Source organism: Dipodomys spectabilis, unplaced genomic scaffold (assembly GCF_019054845.1).
Source record: "Dipodomys spectabilis isolate Male_0828 unplaced genomic scaffold, ASM1905484v1 ptg000095l, whole genome shotgun sequence".
NCBI lineage: Eukaryota > Metazoa > Chordata > Mammalia > Rodentia > Heteromyidae > Dipodomys > Dipodomys spectabilis.
Window position 1 is genome coordinate 36,604,867 of NW_024870772.1, and position 25,763 is coordinate 36,630,629.

The 25,763-nt window shown below is 38.0% G+C and overlaps 1 protein-coding gene across 1 annotated transcript; it reads left to right on the plus strand.

The window, feature by feature from the left end:
• The first annotated feature begins 2,006 nt into the window (after positions 1-2,006).
• Positions 2,007-23,157, plus strand: Rfc3 (replication factor C subunit 3). The gene is made up of 9 exons (XM_042685447.1): positions 2,007-2,154; positions 5,008-5,145; positions 8,878-8,945; positions 11,355-11,452; positions 16,146-16,327; positions 16,935-17,071; positions 17,156-17,254; positions 20,970-21,039; positions 22,859-23,157. The coding sequence occupies exons 1-9, from the start codon at positions 2,068-2,070 to the stop codon at positions 23,048-23,050; spliced, it is 1,071 nt and encodes a 356-aa protein (XP_042541381.1). The 5' UTR covers positions 2,007-2,067; the 3' UTR covers positions 23,051-23,157.
• The last annotated feature ends 2,606 nt before the right edge of the window (positions 23,158-25,763 follow it).

Here is a 25,763-nt window from a genome sequence, read left to right on the forward strand (position 1 = left end):
TAGAAATATCTCTCTACTAATAACAAGCTCTGCTTATAAGGTGCAATGTTTCACAGAACCTCAATTGTTCTCACTGGATTCTTTGCATTAAACTGGATGATATGCAAAGAGAATGGAGAAATACTAGAAGATTTTCATGGGATGGATGTAGAAATATGTGTCATGTGGAGCACTGTAACATGTTTTCCATTAGGCAGAACATAGCCATATGATTCCAAGGTGCCATGAGCTGCTGAGGAAGCAGGGAAAAGCACCAGACACCCAGAATACACAGAGAAGGGTTTTGGTAAACAGACTATCTCTTTTCCTACAAACTACTAAAGATTTCTGTGTTTCTACCCTCAGTGAGTTTTTTCTCTTTTTATATTGTCAAGGTGATGTACAGAGGGGTTGCAGCTCCATAAGTAAGGTAATAAGTACATTTCTTGTCAAACTTGTTACCCCCTTCCCTCATTTTTCTTCTACTTTTTCTCCTCCTCACCCCCATCAAAGTTGCACAGATCATTTCCAACATATTGTCTTGTGTATATTTGCTATTGCAATGGTTCCCCCTTGTCTTTGTCTCACCATTCTGTTGTTCCCTTTCCCTTTGCTAATTCAGATAAACATCTATGCAATACTATGGTACCAAAATCAAATACAGTGACAACAGGGGATATGCCATAGGGGGAAGAACATACAAAAGAAACAAGAAATCACATAATAATAATAAAAAAAACCCTCTTGTGTCCATGTCTTAAGAGTTCATTTCCCTTAGCATCATCTTACAATAGCTACGTACGTAGCTATTGAGCTATTCTGCTCATTTGCTAAGATTATCCTAGACATATACTAATTATTGCAAATAAGAGAAACCATGGGATTTATGTTTTATGGGTCTGGCTTACTTCACTTGATTTTTTTCCAATATTTCCATTTCCTTACAAATGTGGAGGTGTTATTCTTTCTGATGGAAGCATAGAATTCCATCTATATCTATATCTATATGTCACATTTTCTTGATCCATTCATCTACTGAGGGGCATCTGGGTTGGTTCTATATTTTAACTATGGTGAATAATGCTTTACTGTTGGTGGGAGTGTAAACTTGTTCAACCACTCTGGAAAGCAGTATGGAGGTTCCTCAAACGACTAAACATAGGGCGGCCCTATGTTTAGGGCAATCCCACAATCCCACTTTTGGGCATTTACCCAAACGATCACAAACAAGGCCATACTAAAGCTACCAGCACAACTATGTTTATAACAGAATTATTCACCATACCTCAGTGAGTTTTAAACTATCGTTTTCAAGTTATTTGCTCTAAGATCTAGGTTGCTTATTTTAGAAGGGCTCATACATAATATTACTACAAATTACGTGTTCTTTTGTCTCAATTTTTTCTGTATGCATTCTTTCTAAGACTAATGAATAAGAGAAATGTAATCACTACTTGACATGTAGCTTATCCCTCTGTACAATACCTTTACACTAAAATAAAATAAAAACCCACCAAAAATAAATGAACAAAAAAAAATGCCAAAGGCCAAAACTAGTGTACCATCAAACAAATAAACAAAAAGTTGCATTAAAAGAAATACTAATGAAATAAAATACTCAAAAAAATTATCTTTGTTGGGGGGGTAGTGGGGGAGGTGGGGAGGGAAGGGATGGTAGGAGAAAAACAAAGGAGGGGGTAACAACGCTTGAGAGGAAATGGACTCATTGCCTTACTCAAGTAACTGTAACCCCTCTGCACAGCATCTTTACAACAAAACAAAAACTAAAAAAACATTTTGTAACTCCTTCGTACAGGTACATAATAAGAGTAGTGACAGGAATAATAAAATATGGGCGAGCCCCACAGAGGGCGAGCCCCCAAGCGAATGATTACACCAATCACACATAACACTGCGACTAGGCAGCGCCAAAGATGGAGGCGACTAATTCTGTCCCGACGCGGCTTCCGTAGGACTTCCGCCCGCGAACGCCGCGGCTGCGCGGTCGTGACGTCAGGAGACTGGAAGTGGCGGGAAAACTCGTCTAGGAGTGGGGTTCGGGGCCGTGGCCAGGCCTTGGGAGCTGCCATGAGCCTCTGGGTGGACAAATACCGGCCGTGCTCCTTAGGACGGCTCGACTATCACAAGGAGCAGGCGGCGCAGCTGCGGAACCTGGTGAGCGGGTCGCGCGGGCGGGCGGGCGCGGTGGGAGGCGGGCGGGCGCCGCTGCGTCCTGCGGGCCGCGGCTCCCCGGCCGACCCCGACTCCCTGGCCGCCCCCGACTCCCCGGCCGACCCCGGCTCCCGGCCGCCCCCGGCCCCCCCCGGCCGACCCCGGCCCCCCGGCCGCCCCCGGCCCCCCCCCCCCCGGCCGACCCCGGCTCCCTGGCCGCCCCCGGCCGCCCGCGGCTCCCCGGCCGGCAGGGAATGCCGGTCCCCTGCACAGTGAAGCCGGCGTGTGCTAGTGGGGAGGGGGGGTGCCGAGGTGAGGCCTCCAGGTTTGAGCCGGGAAGTGTCAGCGGAGCCGGGGCCGAGTCGTAAGCGCAGCGCCTGGGGCACCGTGGCCGGGACGGGGTACGGCGCCCGCAGGAGCCCGTGGAGATGCGCACGCCGCGGGATCCGAGGTCTGCTCGCAGCGTCCGCGGAGCTGAGTGTGTTTGGGAGCGTGACCCGCCCACCCCACATCCCTCACCCAGGGGGGCCCGGGCAGGTTGTTTTTAAACAATGCGTTTGTAGTTTATCTTTTAAATAGCCGTAGAAGGTGCCGCCGTTCACCCAGCAGTGGATGAATCCAGTGCATCTTTGATCAGTGTCACCCCTCTCCTCCTCCCCCCCCACCCCCGCGATCAGTGTCACCCCTCTCCTCCTCCCCCCCCCCCTTGTATCTCTTCCTGCGGTTTTCCTTGTTGAAGATTTTGAACGCTGAGGTGACAGCATCTGACTGACTTTTGAGCGTCTTGTTTTAAAATACGGTGCACAGGGCTGGGAAGGTGGCTCAGTGGTAGAGCGCTTGCCTTGCATGCATGAGGCCCTGGGTTCGATTCCTCAGCACCACATAATCAGAAAAGAAAAAAGCTGGAATTGGTGCTGTGGCTCAAGTGGTAGAGCGCTAGCCTTGAGCTGAAGAGCTGAGGGACAGCACCCAGGCCCAGAGTTCAGGCCCCACGGCCGGACCCCCCCAAAAAAAGAAATAAAATAAAATAAAATATGGTGCACAGAGAGGTTTCATTTCAACATGTGAAGCCCCTCTACACCCATTTAAAAAGACTGAAAAAAATAAAATAGCATGTTATTGTCTTTGTGTGCAAGGAAGGGGTCAGATCATTTCTAATTTTCCAAGTGTATGGTTGTACTTGGAATGTCTTGAATTTGGTTCCTCAAGGAAGATTTTTTTTTTTTTTTTTTTACTTTCATGCTGCTTGCCTGTTTTTATGTTGTAGTTGATAAAAGTGCCTCGTGGCAATGAAATTACTTATTGATGTTTATGGAAATAATTTTGCTTAGCACTCTTCGTTTCCAGATGCCAATTTGAAAATTAAGTAAATATTACCTAATTGTTTAATACTTTTTAAAATCCAGAGTGATTTAAAAGAAAAAGGGCATTTATATATACATAAGTCTTTAGGAAACTCAATATTAGGAAGTGGAAGGGATTTTGGGGGGGTCATTCTTTCTGTTGGTACTGTATGTACACTAAGAATAGATGTATTACAGCAATATATTTAATGTGTTTTACATTTTCTTTGCCTAGTACATTTCTACCAGCAACTTTGACTTTAAATGTCCTAGCTGTAAATACATTTGATTTCATTTCCCATGTCTACTTTTCATTGTACAGAATTTGGAGCATATGTTATATAATTTACATTTTTGCTATTGCATCTACAACTTAATAAAACTCTGTAACATTTAAGGTATATCCTTTATTTTTTTTGTTAGACCAGTGAGTATTTGTAGAGTACCTATTATATCCAAGTACAGTTTTAGAAGAATACTTCCTTTTCTTTTAGATTTTACTTTTGCAGTGCCAGAGATGAGTTCATAATGTATTAAAGCAACTCTGTACATTATTTAATTCACTTTGTCTACAATGATAAAGTTTTACCTTATATTAACCTGAAGCTAAAGCCTCTGTCCCTGTCATCTTTATAGCTTTCATAACACTTGTTCCCACATCTGACTAATCATCACAGTCACCTGGGAAGCTTAATTAAGGTAAACAGTACCATTAAGTACTTCCCTAAATCAGTGGACACCATTAGTACCCTGCCAATCTTCATGCTCTTAGTGCTTGTAGACTGACTTTCAACTTCCTACTTTTGTGTGGTGCCTGATAACTTTTCTCCTGTTGAAATCCCTAAGCAGCCTGGGAATTATGCTTGCTCTTTTTTCCTTCCCCTTTTTTCCTAAGCAGGCCACAACCAAGGACTGATGAATATTTCATTTTCCATCTCACAGTTAACCCTGTGGCTAGTGTATGTATATACTGGCTTTGTTTCTCAACAGGTCAAACCCAATTATCTAGTATGGTATCTAATTTAAGAACATACTCTCATTATCTGTCTTCTTTTCCTTGTATTGCATTCCCACTTTCCTGTGAAGTTGTTCTTTACCTTCCAAGTAACCTAACAACTAAATCAAATGTACCCAGTTCTTACCACAGGGAATAGTTTTTAGGAACTCACATAAGATGAGCATCTGTCTGAAAATTACAGAATCCTGATACCTTGGATGATAGAGTTCAGCCCTAGGAGATTCTCTAGGAGATTCTGATTGTCAGCTTGTGTTGAGAGTTCCTGCTTTCTATTATTGACTGTAGTATCTTGATACTCTGTGCTGTGTATGTAAGTTAGGTTAATGCCAGGGGAATAATTATTTTAGAGTTTATTAAACTATAAATTCATATACTTGCTTGTGGGAGTTTGGTAAGTATATATATTTGAGAAAAAAATGTTTTGAGAGCAGTTTGATTGGATAAAGTGAACAATGCCTGTTCTTTTTTTTTTATTTCCGCCCCCACCCCCTCCAGGTTCAGTGTGGTGACTTCCCTCATCTGTTAGTGTATGGACCATCAGGTGCTGGAAAAAAAACAAGAATTATGTGTATTCTACGTGAACTTTATGGTGTTGGGGTAGAAAAATTGAGGATTGAACATCAGACCATCACAGTAAGCTTTTTCCTTTGAAAATGTTCATGAAAATGTTTTAGTGTCCAAATGTTTACAGCAGAGGCTTTCAGTTCTAGTCATGTATGCACCCTCCCATCAACGGCTACCTAAGGTACAATTTAGAAAGAATTTCAGGATTGGAGGTGTGGCTCAAATAAAAACACTGAGTTGAAACCCCAGTACACAGAACATACATACAAAAGTAGAAACAAAGAATTTCAGATATACTGGATGAGGAGAGTTTCTGATACTGAGACTGAGACCAAAGTCGTTTATGTTAGGAAATATGAGCAGTCTGAGAATGTTTTGGCTGGAATAGAAATAAAATTTCTGAGGTCTATTACTATTATTGTTATTGTTGTTCTTACTGTTATTATTAATATTTGTTTGTCTGGTGCCAGTTCTGAGGCTTGAACTCAGGGCCTGAGTGCTGTTCCTTGGTGTTTTTGCTAAAGGCTAGCACTCTACTACTTAAAACACAGTTTCACTTAATTAATTGGAGATAAAAATCTCATGGACTTTTGTGCTGGGGCTGGCTTCAAACCAGTATCCTTATATCTCATCCTCCTGAGTATCTAGAATTGCAAGTGTGAGCTACCAGTGCCCTGCTGAAGCTTACTATTTTGAGAGCATTTTGAGAGCAGTAGTAGGGATGGAAATGAAGGAAATGATTTTGAGAAAAATTTTAAGCATTGACTCAAACAACTGGTTAAAAAAAGGGGGTGAGGTAGGGACTAGGAAAGGAAACTTGACGCCAGAGGCAGTTGAGAAGTGTCTCGGTATCTTGCCCTGGCTGGGCTGTGGTCAGTGTATCTTATAGTAAGTTACATGTTTTGCTATGGATGGTGTTTTAGACTTCACTGAAATCTCCTGTCTCAAGTTTCTCTCTTACTTTATAAGATTAGTCTTCTATAACTTTTAGTTTATACTTTTGTTATTTTTTAATTTTTTTTTAATTGTCAAAGTGATGTACAGAGGGATTATGTTACAAAGTAAGGTAATAAGTACATTTCTTGTCAAACTTGTTACCCCTTCCCCCATTTTTCTCCCACTAGTTTATACTTTTTTTTTTTTTAATTTAATTTTATTTGTGAACATACTGTACAGAGGAGTTACAGTTACATGGGCAGGATAATGTGTACATTTCTTACCAAGCATTGCAGCCTCCTCCTTTGTTTACCCTTCACATCCCTTCCCAGCCTCCCCCCTCCCCCCCTAATCCCAATTCTTCTCCTTCCCCCCCCCCCCCGCCCTCCCCGCACCAACGTTGTAAAGCTCGTTTTGGACATGACAACTTGTACTTCTCATTGTTGCAACAGGTCCACCTGTATCCTTAAACAACTCGTTTTTCCCCATCTCCTCCACAAGTTATACTGACATCAAATATAGTGAAAGCAAGGGTTATACTGTGGGGGAGGGACATACAAAGCAACAAAGAGATAATCTTAGTTTATACTTTTATAGGACTCAATTTTAGTGTACTTCTTTATACATCTTGTACTTTACTTTGAAGTTATGTAAGTAACATCATATTCTTCACAGTCCTTGACAATATTTTATATTTATCATGTATTCAGAATTAAAGCTGAATCTGAATGGTACTATTATTACTAGAATCAAAAGGATAAATGTATTTTAGGCTTGACATATTGAGTTTGTGGTAGTGGTATATCCTATTAGAAAGGCTTATAAAACAAATGTGGAAAAAGTTAATAATAGTGTGAGATCTGGAGGAAAAACCTGTAATAGTATACTGTAGGACAAAAAAACGGGAGCTAAATGGATAAAATGATGAAATATGTTATCAGTTTGGAAGCTTAATATTTATAAAGTGTTGATTTTTCTCAAGTTTCCATGTAAATTTCAATTACAATTCAAGTTTTTGAAAATTGTATACATTCTACATATGCGCACTTAATTCTAAAATTTGTATGATAAGCTCTACATGGAAGAAAATATTTGTATGCCTAGCCAAAGCAATTGTGAAAAAGATTAGTGAACTGGGGCTTCTGTTGCAAGATAGTAATAATATTTTAATATTGTAACAGTAATATATTGGCAAAGAAATAAATCAGTGAAACTGAACAGAGTCCAAAAGTATGATGGGAGGTCTGTATCTCATTAGTGGAAAACAGATGAGCTAGAAAAATGTGTAGCATAGCTAGTTATCAGGAAAGCACATATTTTACAAAGATAAATTATAGGTAAATTAAAGTTTTAAATATTAAAAATGAATAGTGTCTTAGAATAAGATTTCTTAGATTGTTTGAGTTCTCTGTAGTTCAAGAAAATCTTTCTGATCTTTGTACAACTACTTAAAGATAATAAAATAAAGCTGGGTGCTGGTGACTCACTCCTAAATTCCTAGCTACTCAGGTGGTTGAGATCTGAGGATTGTGATTCTAAGGCAGCTAGAGCAGGGAAATCTGTGAGACTCTTCTCTCCAGTTAACTACCAAAGAAAGCAAGTGGAATAGTAGCTCAAATGATAGAGTACTAGTCTTGGGCACAAAATCTCAGAGACAATGCTCATGCCCTCAGTTCAAGGCACAGGGCTGACATAAAACACAAAAACAACAAACAAAATATACTAGATATTGTGAGTAAATTTGAGTTTTAAAAGTTTGTATGGGCTGGGAAGGTGGCTCAGTGGTAGAGTGCTTGCCTTGCAAGCATGAGGCCCTGGGTTTGATTCCTCAGCACCTCATAAAGCAGAAAAGCGGAAGTAGTGCTGTGGCTCTAGGGGTAGAGAGCTAGCCTTGAGCTGCAAGAGCTGAGCCACAGCACCCAGGCCAGAGTTCAGGCTCCACAACCGGCAAAAAAAAAAAAAAAAAAGATTGTGTGACAGGATGATAATTTATAGGAAAAGATTGTCATAAAATATTTGAATTGGACATGTTGGATAAAAAATTTTACAAATTGATAACCAAAAGACAACTTGGTTAGTAAATGAAAGAACAAGTAGTCCTAAGAGAGAAATGTAAGTGGACAGTGAACATACATAGGTATTTGACCTTTAGGGTAGTCATGTGAGCCCCTTCTTACAGTCAAAACTGTCTAAAATTGAAAGGCACAATAAAGCATAGTACAAGCATACTGTAGCACAGGCTAGCAAATTCAAGTCCCAGCCCTAACTCTCGGAGTGTGTGTGTGTGTGTGTGTGTGTGTGTGTAAAATTTACAATAGGTGAAGAATATTGAGGAGAAAAGTGAATTGTTAAACTGTTTAATGTAAATAGATTGCTCTCTTGAGAGACACAGGCAAAAAAAATGAAACAAATGCTCATTAGTATGATTAGCTTTGAAACATCCAAAATATGGTCAGTATAGAGCTACAACGTATCAGTTGTCTGAGGATTGTCATGATACATTAAGCCAGAAAAGCAAAGCACTAGACAAATGATTTCTGATTTACCTGTTTTTTTCCTTATTTTGGGTTTAATATGGGAAAGTCTGAAAGAATATATGTACATTGCTTACAAATGATGATTTGGTGATAACTGTGGATGATTTGGAGATTTCTGGAGGAAGTAAAAATCATAAAAACGTATGTGATAGCACCCATGTTATAAACATGCTTGTATATACAGTAAGGAAGAAGTAAAAGACTCTAAACTACATTAAGCTTTATTTTCAAGGTTCAGTTGCTTATATGATAAAATAAATCCACACGAAAAATACAGAAGTGAGGGGAAATAGCCAACACATAATGAATTTTTTTTTGTTGTTTATAGACACCATCTAAAAAGAAAATTGAAATCAGCACTATTGCAAGTAATTACCACCTTGAAGTTAATCCCAGGTAAATTTGCTACTAAACAGTTTTTTTTTAAATGGTTGGAAATGAGCATCTTTAACACAACATTTTAAGACATTTTAAACACTATCTCTTTAAAGTTTATGTGTGTGAGACAACAGTGTTTTAAACGAAGTAAAGCTGCCTTCCTCAAAACATGGAGCCTAATTCACACTTCGCCTTCTCTGCCAAGCAACTGCAGTTTCAATTTCTGTGTCTTACAGAGCTCCATATTTTACACAAAGTGCATGGTATCATCATAGTTTTTTTTCCTTAAATTCTTCTGTTTCATTTGGTTTTAGTTGCGGCCTCTTTTCCTTGTCTGATGTTTCAGGGTCTGGTATGATATAATAACATTACAGTCTTGAGAAGACATTAAAGACTCCTGTAGTAGCAGTGAAGTTGGATTCTTGAAGGAGAAAATAGTAGAGGATCTTTTCAGGTCCATTTGAAGGAAAGGAAGGAGATGAACAGGGAATGAGGAATAGAGCTTTAAGCTAATGTGGATGTGTATGCAGTAGCAACCACTGTGAAAAGCTTTCTAAGGACTATGATATTTAGTCCTTAAAACATGTTTAGCAAATAGGTATTAATTTCAAAGGAAATAAAGAGAAATAAAATGAGAGGAAATGCGGTTAATTATAAAAGTAGAAGTGTTAATTCTATGGGAAATTTTTCAATTCTTGACTCAGAATATCATCACAAATGAGGCCCTGTAGTTATATTGCTCTAATTATAGCAGTTGGGTAAAGCTTAATGGCTGTTTGGGAAAATAAAGCTTTTTACTTCTTCCCTCACTACTCTCTGTCCTCATGAGATCTTCTGAGGCAAGGATAGCCAGTTAGAGATTAAGCCAATTGCTTCTCAGGTATTTAAAGTTAGCATTCATTTACCCTAAATTGGACTGGGAAGGTGGCTCAGTGGTAGAGTGCTTGCCTCACATGCATGAGGCCCTGGGTTTAATTCCTCAGTTCCACATAAACAGAAAAAGCCGGAAGTGGTGCTGTGGCTCAAGTGGTAGAGCACTAGCCTTGAGCTGAAGAGCTGAGGTACAGTGCCCAGGCCCAGAGTTCAAGCCCCACGACTGACCAAAAAAAAAAAAGGTATTGCCATTTAGCCTAAATTAACCAGATGACTGACTCCTTTTGGTTTAAGAAGTACTTTACTCAAGTGCTAAAGCAGTATGTTGGTATAAGTCTAGATTTGTGTAACTCCATTACCCAATTATTAGAACTTAATGTTATTGTAATATAGTAATATGTTCAGTGTTTTTAGTGATAATCCAACTGGAATATTGTTAATATTTATTTTTATTGGGTAGTACTGGGATTTAAACTCAAAACCTCATACTTCCCAGGCAGACAGACTGTACTACTTGAAGTAGGCACTTAGCCTTTTTTGCCATGGTTGCTTTTGGAATTGATTCTCATGTTTATTTGCACTTGTGAGTACCTAGGTGTGTGCTGGCCTTGAATTGTGATCCTCCTCATCTCTTTCTAGTTGAGACCCACAGTACCTGGCTGTTAATATTTTTAATGACCCTAAATCATTTTAGAGGTTTATAATTGTAACTAGGTATTAACTAGTTTTTGTTTTTGTTTTTTCAGTCATGGGCTTGTATTCTGGGCCTGGGCACTGTCCCTAAGCTCTTCAGCTCAAGGCGAGCGCTCTATCACTTGTGCCATACCACCACTTTTTCTGTAGTTAATTGGAGATAAGAGTGTCATGGACTTGCTTGCCTGGGCTGGCTTTGAATCATGATCCTTAGATTTCAACCTCTTGAATAGCTAGGATTACAGGCGTGAGCCACCGGTGCCGGGCTGTGTTAACTAGTTTTTTTGTTTGTTTGTTTAAAATGCTTTTAAATTTTATTTTATTGCAAAGATGCTGTATAGAGGAGTTACAGTTACATGAGTAAGGTAATGCGTACATTTCTTGTTGAGCATTGTTACCCCCCCTTTTGTTTTTCTCCTACTATCCCTTTGCTTCCTCCCCTAGCCCCTTCCCCCAAAGTTTTTTTTTATTAATTTTTTTAATTGTGAAAATACTGTACAGAGGGGTTACAATTACATGAGCAAGGTAATGAGTACATTTCTTATCAAGCATTGTTGCCTCCTCCTTTGATTCCCCTGCCTGCCCATCCCCATCCCCCAAGTCACCCCCGCCCTAGTTTTAACTACTTAAAATAGTTAGGCATGGTGGTGCATTTGTAATTTTAGCACTTGGGAAGCCAAGGCAAGATTAGGAGTTTGAGACCAACCAGTACTGCGTAGTGTGTTTAAGTCAGCATGGATTGCATAGCAATATCCTGTTTCCAAGCCAAAAAAAAGCTGTTCAGTGTTATTCTTATAGTAACAGGTTAATAAGAATGTGGACACACATTCTCAAAACCATCATTTTTCTTGTTTTGTGTAGTGATGCTGGAAATAGTGACCGGGTAGTTATTCAGGAGATGTTGAAAACAGTGGCACAGTCGCAGCAGCTTGAAACAAACACTCAAAGAGATTTTAAAGGTATGTGCTGAAAGATAAGGCTGCTGTTACACATTGATGCCCTTGCCTCTTTTTTTACTTGGAGTTTGTTTCTAAAGTGAGCAAGGAGAACCGTGATTTTTGTGTGCAAGGGAATTGAATTTTGTGGGAAGAACAACATTATTTCATTACTCACATGTTGAATAAGGGGAAAACTTTATTTAAAATAAAAAATTATATGATATTAAAATAATTGTTCTTAACAGGCACTGATGGTTACACATGTAATCCTAGCTACTTAGGTTGAGATTAGAGAATGTCAATTAGAAGCTAGCCTGAGCAGAAAAGTCTGTAAGACTGTTATGTTCAATTAACCATAAAAATGCCAGACTAGAGGCATGGCTTAAGAAGTAGGTAGAATGCCAGTCATGAGCAAGCAAGACAGCTGAGAACTCAAAGCTTTGAGTTCAAGACATGTTACCAGCTTGCTCACACACAAAAATTATATAATAATTATACTTTTGACCAAAATGTATATATTTTTTTTCCTTTTTTGGTTATATTGGAATTTGAACTTTGTCCTTGGTGCTTGCTTGACTTGTTTTCTTGGTTACCAATCTACCACTTAAGCCATACCTCTAGCTTTGATGTTTGTTGATTTTTTTTTTTTGGTCAATCATGGGGCTTGAATTCTGGGCCTGGGCATTGTCCCTCAGCTCTTCAGCTCAAGGCGAGCGCTGCACCTCTTGAGCCACAGTGCCACTTCGAGTTTTCTGAGTAGTTTATTGGAGATAAGAGTCTCACGGACATTCCTGCCTGGGCTGGCTTTGAATCATGATCCTTAGATCTCAGCCTCTTGAGTAACTAGGATTACAGGTGTGAGCCACCGGTGCCCGGCTGTGATTATTTTTGAGATTGATTTTGACAGACTTTTGGACTGCTTTTGAATTACATTTTCTGGATGTCATCCAATTACAGAGCTAGAATTACAGGTGTGGTCCACTGGTGTCTGGTGTGACCAAAGTTTTCTCGATTAACAGTTATTTCCATGAACAGAAAGAAAATTAAAGTCCACTATAACTTCATCCACCAAAAAGAACTATTAAAGATGGTCCCTGCCCACCTGTATTTTTCCTATGCACATAATTCGTACAGATAAGATTTCATGATTATATCAATATTTAATGCTTTTTTGAAGTATTTTTCCAAATGCTTCATCTGAAAGAAGAGGTAAATATGTATTTATAACCAACATTTACCAACATTGCAAATAGTCACTTTTAATCTATGTCAGTTTGAGTGGAGAAAATATTTTTTCTTTAGTGCAATTTTTATGACTTGACAAATTTTGTGAATTGTGAGAGTTTATGAATTTGTTCTTTGCTAGTACACTAGAAGCCTTACATTTTGTAACTTTTTATTTGTATGAGTTACTGATTTTTATATCTTAAATATTTTAAATACTTTATATCCTGCTGTGTTGTTTAATTTCCTAATTGTTCTATTCTTTTCTTTCTTGTGGATTTTTCAGAAATATATTCATATTGTTTATAAATAGGATTTTTTTTCTTCCTTTTCAATTGGTATGATTCTGAATATTTTCTCTTGCCAATACCACTGATACAGTATTTGGTGGCAGTGAAGTAACATCCAAGTCATGATTCTGGAAGGAAAGCCTTAGCAGTTGCTCACTTAGTTACTGGATTTTGGCATGAGTATTTGATCATAGTAAATTGTACTCATCACTTCCTATTTTCTTATCCAGTTTTGCTTCTTTGTTTTATTAGTTTTTCAAGGTCCATATTACTGATTTTCTAATATTAACATTTCCAATACTAAATGTTTTATATTTTTTACTTTTTAGTCACTGTCTTTAGCCCTCACTACACACTAAAAATAAAGGAAAAGATAATGTAGTTTTTTTTAGGTTATTGTTTTTTATTCTGCCTATACTTGGGCTTGAACTCAGAGCTTCCTTGTGCTCTCTCACTCATGGTTAGCACTCCATCACCCTCGCTACATGCCTGGCTGGTTAATTCGGCTATCAAATGTCTCAGGCTTTACTGTTGGGCCGGCTTCTTACTGCAGTCCTCAGATCCAGTGGTTCAGGATTACAGGTCTAAGCCACTGGTGCTTGCACTGTGTCCTTAATATCTTCTGTTATTGTAAGAAATATGCTTAAAAAATTTAAATGTTCATCAGAATAACACCTAAGTATAAGGAGTCACATTGATTCTGATGCATTGTACTCATAAACTGACATGTTGAATTGAAACCTCTTTGTACAACTACTTAAAGGTGATAAAAGAGAACAAAGAGAAAAAACTACAAAAACAAATATAACTATAAATTTTAATGGTTAAAGATAACTAGTATCATTAAGAAATATTAGCAGTACTCAAATACAGTTTAAAACGTTTCTTCTTGTATTAAGTTTACTGTTTTAAAAAGGACAAAACCACCTAAGTAATACTAGAGCAGATATTTTTAAGACTTCCATATCTATAAAGATGTGTTCTGCTCCTGTTCCCCTTTTTGGGGGGCAGTATTGGAGTTTGAATTTAGGGCCTCTTTTTGCTATGCAGGCATTCTACCACTTGAGCCATGCACTCAGCCCTCTTTGCTTCATTATTTTTTGCAGTGGGTCTTGTGTTTTTGTCTGAGCCAATCTAGACTGCAGTTTTCCTATTTATACTACCTACATGTAGGTGGGATGAGTTTTATCTCACTATGTTGGCTTGTTGGTTGAAATGGAATGTGCTTTTGCCCAGACTGGCCTTTAATCTTGATCCTTCTGGTACTTAACCTCCATAGTAGCGATTATAAACATGAGCCACTGTGTCTGGCTTCTCTGGTTTATGACTCTGAATACACCTGTGATCTTTTGCTGTTAATCATTTGTTTAAAAAAAAAAAATGAAGTCTAGTTCTACTGGCTCATGCCTGTAATGCTAGCTACTCAGAAGGCTGAGATCAGAAAATCCTGGTTTAAAGCAGCCTGGGCAGGCAGCAAAATCTGTGAGCCTCCTATCTCCAATTAAACACCAAAAAGCCAGAAGTAGAGGTGTGGTTCAAGGCCCTGAATTCAAGCCCCAGAAACACCATCCAAAAAAAAGTGGATTTTCCTCTACCTCCTAGGAGGGAGGAGGCTAAAGAGATTTTCTTTCTTTCTTTTCTTTTTTTTTTATTGTGAAAATACCGTACAGAGGGGTTAAAATTACAGATAATGAGTACATTTCTTATCAAGCATTGTCAAGCATTGTTGCCTGCTCCTTTGTTTCCCAATCCCATCCTTTCACATCCTCCCCCCCCTCCAAAGTTGTAAAGTTCGTTTTTCGATATAACGATTTGTATATCTCATTGAGACTGAGGCTCGTGAGCTGCCTGCCCCCCCCCTTTTTTTTCACAAAGCAGTAACATTACATGATGTTATATTCTGAGCTCTGTCTCCATTTTCCCTTCTGCCATTCTTTTAGCATGTCCATCTCTTTCACATTCTGTTCAGTATGGATTCTCCTTCTGGGATTTCTTGCTGAGCAGTATTGTATTGGCAGGGAGTTTGGTTTTATCTTCTCCAGAATTTACTGCTTTTCCAGACCTTACTGCATCAAGGTTTCCTTGCTTTCACCCACTAATTGGGCACTGTGGAGTCTACTGTTTTCAAATTGGCTCTTGTTATTCCACTGTATTCCTGTGGGCAGTTTTGGAGTTCTTGTCCTAACAGCTGTCAGATGCCTGGTTCTGGTAGTTCCTAGCACTCAAGTGCTGAGACTATGTGTGTCTTTTCAGTTGTACTTGCTCATAACTAGAGTTTGGGGGTAAAATTTGTCACTTATTGCCATTTTTATTTTGGTGATACTTGGATTTGAACCTTGGGATGTTGTTCTAACACTTGAACCATACCCATAGCCCATCGTTTAATGTCAATCTCATGAGTAAACTTTGGTTTGGAGTCTTTAGTTGTCATTTTAATTGACACTGTCAATTTCTAGAAATAATTTTTTAATTTGATGGGCAATTCACAAGCTGTAGTCAGTCCTTGCCTCTGGACTGTTCCTGTGTGACTTTAAGGCCAATCCTAGAAGTGGCTAGGTACAATCTCACCAAGTAAATGTCCATATACCTTTTGCATTGTTGGCTATGTGTCGTATAGTAATGTTTTCCATAGTGTATTCTTTAAGGCTAAAGATGCAGCGTAGTACATCCTTCTCTTGATAAGTTGTAGTGCATGTCAATAGAGGCTAGAATGAATCAGACAGCAAAGTAACCTCCTTAACTTTATATTGTCAAATGTTTCTTACTTTTGTTAATGGAATTTTTTTGTTTATTTATTCATTTGTGCTGGTCCTGGAGCTTGAACTCAAAGCCTGGGCTCTGTTTCTGAGCTTTTTTGCTGATGGCTAGCACTCTACCATTTGAGCCACAGCTGCTTAATCAGAGATAAGAGTCTCACAGACTTTCTTGCCTGGGATAGTTTTGATTTCAGCCTCCTGAGTAGGTAGGATAACAGGTATGAGCTACCAGCACCTGGCTTGTTAATGGAAATTTTTTTAAATAAAAAAATTAATTATTCTTACCATATATGTAACTTAAATTTGTCCTTGTCAATAGGAAGAGGAAAATATCAAGCTTGGTGTTTTGGATTTGACTCTTAATAATGAAAGTAAAGGATACTGAGTTAAATTCAAGGCCAAGTTAACTGAATTTAAAGTTTACTTTGTTTCTCTTTGACTCAGTGGTGTTACTGACAGAAGTTGACAAACTTACCAGAGATGCTCAACATGCCTTGAGGAGAACCATGGAAAAGTACATGTCCACCTGCAGATTGATCTTGTGTTGCAATTCTACATCCAAAGTCATACCACCTATTCGTAGTCGGTGCCTGGCAGTTCGTGTGCCTGCACCCAGCATCGAAGATGTAAGTCAGAAAAAATTCTTCTCAAATCCTCTGATGTTACATGTTCATTTTTTAAAAAACACAGTGAATTATCAATAATTTAAAAGATATAGATAGGACCTAAGTACATCTATAGACAGACTAACGAATATAGTTGTAAATACCCAAGACTAACATATAGAATGTGTTTTTCTTAAAACACCTTTTGCTTTAAAGAAGTATTATAAATTCCACTAACTAGATATGAGTTAATTAATGATTTAGTGTCTTCTACCTCAGTCTGATTTATTTGGTGTAGAAAGAGACATCAGTATAGGAGAATAGATTTGGCAAGTAGATGATGTGGGAATACCTACTCCCTGTGTTGGGAATCAGAGTCTCAAACAATATTAATACATGTAGTATTTTTCTGTCATTCTTAACAGGTATCAGCAAAAGAGCTTTTCTACTATTAATAGACTTTCATACTTTATCTTCAAAGTAGTGATATTAGGAGCATTGTATTAGGGGCAAAACAAGTAAATTACCACTTGTCAAACTTGTGAAATAATATGTTAAAAGCATATATAAAGATATTATCAACAGAAATTATCTCAGTATGTTTTTCCTTATTTTTTGTTATTTGCAGATTTGCCTTGTGTTAACAACTGTATGCAAAAAGGAAGGTCTGACTCTCCCGCCACAGCTGGCTCACAGACTGGCAGAAAAGTCCTGCAGAAACCTCAGGAAAGCCCTGCTTATGTGTGAAGCCTGTAGGGTACAACAGTGAGTACAAGAGCAGTTACTGCCAGGAACACTGGGACATGAGTGTTCTTTTCTCTAATTGCCTGTGTTCTCCTTGTACTGTAGATATCCTTTTACTGAAGATCAAGAAATCCCTGAAACAGACTGGGAGGTTTATCTGAGAGAGACTGCAAATGCTATTGTCAGTCAGCAGACACCACAAAGGTAACCAGTGTGAGACTGATGATAAAGCTTTCCTTATTGATGTGGGGCAGCTAGTGGCCGTGGTTTGCTAACACCTGGCCATTTAGAACTATAATTAAATATTAAATCCAAATGTTGACTTTCCAAAGAAAAAGTCAGATTTAATTCCTGAAATTCAGTGGTCTAGAATAGTATTATGTCAGTTTTTTAAAAAATTTTATTGTAAAGCTGATGCACAGAAGGGTTATTGTTACATAAGTAAGGTAATGAATACATTTTTCTCCCACTTTTCCCTCTGAATTTCCCTGCCCCCAAGTGCTAAAGTTCATTGCTAACATAGTGTCTAATGATTGTCACTATTGCATTGGTTCACTTTTTGTCCCATCATTTCTGTCATTCCCCTTCCCTTCTCCAAATCAGAAAAACTTACATACAAGACAAAGGGTCACTGGTTTTGATTTCTATACAACACACACAACACAGAATAAACTAAAGGAGAAAAAAATGGATAAAAGAAATAACTGCAAACAGTACACTACAGAAAAAAACTTCTTGTTTTCATTTATTGGAGTTCATTTCTTAGAGTTCATTTTAATTAAATATTGAATCTAAATGTTGAACTTACAAAGAAAATGTCAGATTTAATTCCTGAAATTCAGGGGCCCAGAATAGTATTATATTAAGCTTTTAACATGTAAAAGTGGAATTTTATTAAGCTTTTAACATGTAAAAGTGGAATTTATACATAAATTTAAACTTGGAATTATTAATTTTCCTCTCATAATCATAGATGACTTAACATTGATACAGAATAATGTATCTGGCTTCCTAATATTGAAAAGAATAATGTATAACCTCACAAGTGACGCATAATGTGCTAGAACGATACCAGATTTCTAGTTAATATCTTAATTTAGTTGAGTATCCTTGAGTAGCTAAGTTCATCTTGGAGTTTCTACTTCTTCATTTGGGTTGGGAGAATGCTGTTTTCATTACCTTGACAACGATACTTGTTCCCTTTGTTATGAGTGCATAAGATTGTATGATAATGGTTTGAGAAGTAGAAAATGCTGTGCTCATGCCTGATGATGTCTATTAAGAATAATATTGTGATTTTCACATGGCTACTCAAAATATATTTTCCACATTTGCTGCAAAATTGTTTCCATTTACTGCAGTAGCTCTATTATTAGGAAATGGACATGCTAAAAATACTTCAACTACTGGTGGTTTTACGACAGTTTTGACTGAGAAAGAGTCCATACTCTTCAGATTAAAAAGTAAGAGTCTTTAGGCTCAGCACCTTTGGAATGTGAAGGAACTTCCTCAGGCTCACTAGCCAAATAGAGCTTTTAATCCTAGTACCCTGTCAGAACTGAGAAACCATCCTTGAACCTAATTGATCATTTTAGGGTCCATAGTAGACTGAGTATAGTCATTAGAACTCCAAATTCCTTGATTTAAATGAAAATTACAGAAGAGCATTCCATTTTTTTATCCTCTGAGTTAATACAGCTAATGAATTCTAATTTTCAAAAAATAACATGCTGTAAGTAGCCTCATCAGAAAAAAAATATGATCTTTAAAGAAATGTGTTCATTTCTTTCAGTTAAATATTGATGAGTAGTGAAGACATTTCATGCATTAAAAAGATGAAATTCAAACAGGTTTTAGGAATGATATTTCTAAAAACTATTTCCCCATTGAAGTTGACTTTCTAGTTTTCTCATTTTAAAGAAGAAAATTTGTAGTAAACTTTCCTACTTTTAAGAGATTTTGGTGCAAATGACACCTGTATGTTTTAAATTTTACTTTTCATTGCCTAGTTCTTCTGTCTGCTTCTGCCTTTCCTCTGATTTCCCAAGAAAACTTTAGAATCTCATACAAGAAGTGGTGTTTCTCAATGAAACTGTAAACTGAAATTCAGTTTTTTGTGCACATAAAAAGAAATTTTGCCCAATTCCAGAAGGCCTTGAGGCTGACCAGAAATACTGACAGGCTAGGGTCAGCTGATCATTAAATGCAATGACACCTTTAAATGCAATGACATCTTTTGACCTTGTAGTCTTAACTATTTGTTTTCTTGACTCTCATTTGACCTGTGTTAGTTATGACCTTCTGATTTGAAGAGTAGCTGATCCTTAATAAATACTCTGTTGTTTCACGTAACTCTTAGCCATCCTATGAGAAAAACATTTATCATCTTACTTTGTAGATGAGAAAGGGAGATTTAGAGAGATTATTTTTCGGTACATTGACTTATTGAGATAGAGCTAGTCCTACAAAAGCCATGTTTCTTCGACAAAAGATTTATATTCTTAATTGCTTGCAACACATCAAGAAATATGGGCACAGACATAGTAAATTTAGATTTTATTCTATTGTCAATACTGGGACTTGATCTAAGGGCCTCTTGCTCATCCTCAGCTTTTTACTCTAGCTGGCACTTTACCACTTGGACCATATTTATACTTTTTGCTGGTTAATTGGAAATAAGAGTATCTGCCTGAGTTTTAAACTTCAGTTCTCATCTCAGCTTCCTGAGTATCTAGGATTCCAGATGTGAGCCACCAATGCCCAGCTGGTATTTTTTGTTTTTGTTTTTTTTGGCAGTACTAGGGTTTGAACTTGGGTCCTTGAGTTTATTAGGCAGAGCATAATCATTAGGAATGAATATTGTGTTTCAGTGAACCTCATTCTGAGTAACAGAAGATAAATGCTTGACAGACATTAACTTTAAAATAAACAGATCTTTGCTAAGATGGGGCCTTGCTGTTGTCCGCTTTGACACGTTACTGTTCTTTCATCTAAAAAAGTAAACTTTAATATTGACTTCACAGAGCTGGTGTGAGAACTGAGCTATATCAATTCATATAATGTCTTGCACAAAACAGATGCTCAAAAAATGCTTATACTTATGGGTTTTTTTTTAACTTAAAAAATTTTAAATATGGCAGAGCTTCATTCTTTTGGAGTTCTAGGAAAGAAAGTTAAACATTTACTTTTAAGAATCTTTTAAAAATCACTACCCTGATTTATGAGAAGTATGGCACATCTATCTATGGTGGTATAGTAAATTCATCTGAAGTTTTTTCCCTTTTGTGGTTGCACAGTATACATAATGATAAGTAGAACTGTGTAATGTGCTTTGAGAATTTTTTTTTCTTATTGTCTTGAAATGGACATATGTTGATTTCTTTCCTTCACTCTTCCCCAAAACATTAGCAGAGCCTGGAGTTTTAGGTTTAGAGACTTAATATTCTTGTTCACTTCTGGTCTGTCCCCTTTGAGTTTGACAGGACAGTTTTGCTTCTGTGCTATTTGGTCTTTCATTCAAATAGCTTGTGTAGACTTGTAACTGCTTGATCTTTACATGAACTTTTTCTAAATACACACACAAACATACTACTTGATATGTCATTAAACTAAGTATATTCCATATTGAGAATAAACTCAGCTCTTATCATTCATGAAAGTTCTGTAGTACTTTCACAATTGATATAATGAGTGCCCTTTTCATATCTACTTTATAAAACTGCTGGGAATATATGTAACACACTTTTCAGTGCTTGTATGCACAAGGCCCACAATTCAATCTCTAGCACCATGAAAATAAAGTTAAAAATGAACTGAAATGAAAAGAAGCTTCTATATGTCTACCCTATGTATGAGAAACCACTTCAAATTGTGCCTTCATCACAAAATGGCAGTATGTTTGTTCTTTGTTTTTCTGTAGGCTCCTTGAAGTTCGTGGAAGGCTTTATGAGCTTCTAACTCATTGTATTCCTCCTGAGATAATAATGAAGGTAAACTGGTTTCAGATCTGTATTTGTTTACAATCATATTTGGACTTTTCATGTGTGATCATGTGGTCATGGGGCTTTCACACTGTCTCCTCTTTCTTTCCATTGTATTAATTCCACAGATGCATCTGGCCTCTGCTGTTTGCTAAACAGTAGTAGGAGTTGGCCAAGAAAGTAGGGGGAGGGCCTGCTGTCAGAGAGGAAAGCTAAGCTCTAATGGAGTGAAATAAGAAACCACGAGAGGAGGATTTCAGAATGGTCAAAGTGCTATTAAAGAAATAAAATGAAGTTTTGATAATGGAGGGTGGGACTGTGGATGGCCATTGACAGCTTCATTGAAAAAAAGTATAAACTGACACTTGGGAGTAAGAGGAGACACCGGTGAATAGCTAGGAATAAGCATTGTAGCCTGCAGGACTCAGCGGCCCATAGAGAATGAGGTTAAAAAGGAAGGCAGAATCCAGACTGGAGGTTTTTTTCTGAGCTACTTAGACAAATTTCTTGATTGTTAAATGTTAGAGAACCTAGAGGTTTTTGTTTGTTCTTATTAAAAATCACCCAGTAATACAAAAGTCATAGGATTAAAAAAATGAAAGGAAAATATAAAAGTTCATTTTTACCACTTTTAACAGACTTCCTATTGAAACAAATACATTATTTGTGTATTTGGTTTCAAAAACAGTACAGTGTTTTGAATCAACAGTGTAGCATGGACGTTGTTCATGACTACAGATTCACCTTGTTCTTTCTAGTGGATGGATGGTATTTCTTTGTATGACTTTATTATAGTCTTTTTTTTTAATATGGCCTCATACTGATGGGGTTTTAGATTGTCTACAGATGATTAGTATTGTAAATGCAGCAGTGTCTTTGATTTTAAAACCTTCATACTTAGATTTTTCCACCTCATACAATTAAATACAGATGTGCCTTGGTTTATATTGCAGTCACACTCTGATAAACCCATTGTAAGTGGGCAATACTATAAGTAAAAAATGCATAGCCAGCATGGTGGCTCAGCAGCCTGGGCAACCTAATGAGACCTGATCTCTCTCTCTCTCTCTCTCTCTCTTCCTCTTCCTCTCCCTCTCCCTCTCCCTCTCCCTCTCTCCCCCTCCCTCCTCTCTACCCCCTCTTCCTCCCCCCCTCCTCTATCCCTCTCTTCCCTCCCTCTCTATCCCTCTCCCCCTCCCCCTCTCCCCTTTCTTTCTCTCTACTTTCTCTCCCTCTGTCCCTCACTCTCTCCTTTTTTCCCTCTCTCCCCCTTTCCCCTCCACCTTCTCCCCTCCACCTTCTCCCCTCCTCTCTCTCCCCTCTCCTATCTCTCTTTTTAAAATGCAGTAATATAATTTAGCTAATACATATAATTAACAGGACAGTAACCAGTAGAGTATTGATTATTTACCTTCATGATTGTGTGGCTTCGGGGGATTGTGGTATCCCACCTGTCCCCCAATATATATGAGAGAACCTCATACTGCCTATTACTAGCCCTGAAAAAGACCAACATTCAAAATGCGATTTCTTCTGGCTTTGTATTGCTTTTTCACTGTCATAATGCTAAAAAAAAAATCATTCTGTTGGACTATAGTTAAGTCAGGGACTGTCTGTATTTGCAATTCGTTACACGGTAGGTAGCCACATTTTTACATTACAAAGTATGAGGTTTTCTTCTGGACAAGGACTGCTGATTTACATAAAAGAAGATCTCACTTACATGAAAAATAGCACATTTACATTTTACTTCTTGTGAGAAAAATAAAACATATTTGGCTAAGTTTTAAATGTTTCCTTTTTGTGTTAACTAATTGTTTCTCTATAGGGCCTTCTCTTGGAACTTTTACATAATTGTGATGGACAGCTGAAAGGGGAAGTGGCCCAAATGGCAGCTTACTATGAACACCGGCTGCAGCTGGGGAGCAAAGCCATTTATCACCTGGAAGCCTTTGTAGCCAAGTTTATGGCACTTTATAAGAAGTTCATGGAGGATGGATTGGAAGGCATGATGTTCTGACTTGAAGCAGTAATTCTTTGAACTGTTTCTCAGAATCAGCATTTACAGATGATTTGTATTAGGAGAGCTAAGGTTAAAATTAATAAACCTTACTTCACTATGCCTTATTTTTTTTTAATAGTAATTTTAAATAGTAATTTCTCTGTTTACCATCCCCATATTAATTGCTCCTGTATTGTTAGAAGTATATTGAAAGGATAAATCTGTAAACATAAAGTATAAGAATAATTTGACTGTAGAATAATTTTACTTTTGTTTTTCAAGTGTGTGTTGTCTTCTTACTCTCTTCCATCTGGTCTCTTGTATGCTGAAGGAGATTTATACACAAGGAAGCAAAGATGATTTTCTGCCCTTCACATCACCATTTTTGGCCATAGATACATGATTTTTTTTTTTTTTTTTTTTTTGGCTTGGCTAATCATACTTTTCTTCAACCAAGCAGTATATTATTTTTCAGGGGGAAAAAAAAGCATGAGTGTGGAGAAAACTGCAGGTACTTTCTTATGGAGACTACAGATGCCGAACTTTTTTTGTTTTTGTTTTTGGTCGGTGGTGGGGCTTGAACTCTGGGCTTGGGCGCTGTCTCTCAGCTCTTTAGTTCAAGGTAAGTGCTCTACCACTTGAGCCACAGCACAACTTCCAGTTTTCTAGTGGTTTATTGGAGGTAAGAGTCTAATGGACTTTGCTGCCCAGGCTGGCTTTGAACTGTGATTCTCAGATCTCAGCCTCCTTAGTAATTAGGATTACAGGCGTGAGTCACCGGCACCTGGCAATGCCTACCTTTTATTTCAGTGATTCAGATTAGTATTGGGTTAGTGCTAAGAAATAAGCATATTTTCATTATTTTAAGTCATTGGGGTTCCTAAGGTATATGCATCATACATTTCAGTGTCCCTGGTCAGCAATGTGTGTGTGTGTGTGTGTGTGTGTGTTTTAGGTCTTTCATGTGTACTTCATTTCTAGAATCCTCTAATTGCTGATTGGTCTGGCAGTGGTCATGTGTGGTGCCTTCAACTTTTGGCTAGCAAAGCTGCACCTGGCTTTCCTTTATTCACCAAGTTTGCCTATTTAACATAGCTATAGACTTCCTTCCTTCCCATACTGAGTCAGTACACTAGACTGAAACCAGTTTTTACTGATAAAGTGCTAAGGTTTGGATGTAGTTTGAATGTTGTTTCCAAAGACACATGTGTTAACCCAATTACAATCCACTCTGGTGTCTCTGATGGGGTCTGTGGGAGGTGATTGGGAGTGCCCAAGGGCCTCAGGTGGGGTCTCCATTGGGGACCTACTGGTGACTGTAAGAAGGAGAGAGATTCAAATTATATGCCCTGCTGCCTCTGGATTCTGTTGACAAGAGACAAGAAGACTGGCATCTGATCTACTTCCAGACCCATAAGCCAAAGCAAACTAGTCCATAGTGCTACCTAGCCTTGAAATCAGTTTTAGGTCACAAGCCCAAACCCCAGGAGATGTACACACTGAATCTGGAGATTTGCCCTAACCTACTAATGATAGTAAATGGTGAAGGACAGAGTTCTTCTATAGCCTTTTCACATTTCTAACTATAAGAAATGCTTTAAAAGTTTTTTGGTTTTTTTTTTTGAGAAACAGACTTCTCCCATGAATTAACTGAGAGCAGGGTAAAAGCTAGGCATCTAACTTGTCCTTTTTCCTGAGCCATTCTGTCCTGCACTTTCTTACAACCATCTAGGAATCTAGGAAGGGCCATGCTACTCCCAGGCATCAGTGACCATTTGTTACAGTCCTTACCTGAGTAATCCTGACACAGTAGACTGTCAGAGCACATCTTCTCGCCATCTCTACATCTGTGCTTTGGGACTGTTTAAGTATCTTTCTTACCTCCTGCCTCAGTTCCCTGAGTATTTAAAGCCATGGCAAATGTCCATACTCCCCAAAAAGCTGAAGTTGTGCTGAAGTGCTGTCTTCCCACAGTTGCCATGTTAGAAATCTCTTGGCCCTAATTTATCATTCTTCTGGTGTACCTGACCTAACAAAAACAAGGGATTCCTGGAGTTTGGGCCTAGGTCTAAAACTTCCCTTTCATAGCCAGGTGTAGTTGTGCACACCGGTAATGCTAGCTACTCAAGAGGTGGAGGCAAGAGGATCTTGAGTTCCAGACCAGCCAGGATGGGAAAGTAGTATTCTGTCTCAAACACAACTATAAAAATGGCTAAGGGAGTAGCCCAAGTGGTAGGGTAGCTCACTGATCTTTAGTTTGAGTAGTTTCTGATGCCTCGAGTTCACTGTTTTTTTCCTCCACAATCTAAAGACTATAACATATTTGAATCTATCAGATGTTTCATTTCTGACTTTATTTTCTACATTTCTCATTCTGTTCGTGGTTTTTTTTCTGATATCTGTTGACAAATTGTATAATAGTTCTTTTAAGGTTTTTGCAAATTGCATTATATTTGCTTTTCTGAGTCTGTTTCTGTTGACTGCTATTTTTGCTGAAGATGTCACATTTTTTTTACCTTTTTGTATGTGTGTTAACTTGTTAGATGCTGGCTATTTTGGCATATTTGTGCTGTTAAGATAAACTATCCATCATCAAATAAACTTTGTAATGTCACATTACAATGTCTTTCTGCCTAAATTTCTTGTCTTTTAAAAAATAGTCTTTAAAAGACTTTGCTTTGGCAAAGAACAACTTTCTATCTTTTTATGCTTATTTTTGTTGCAGTGGGCC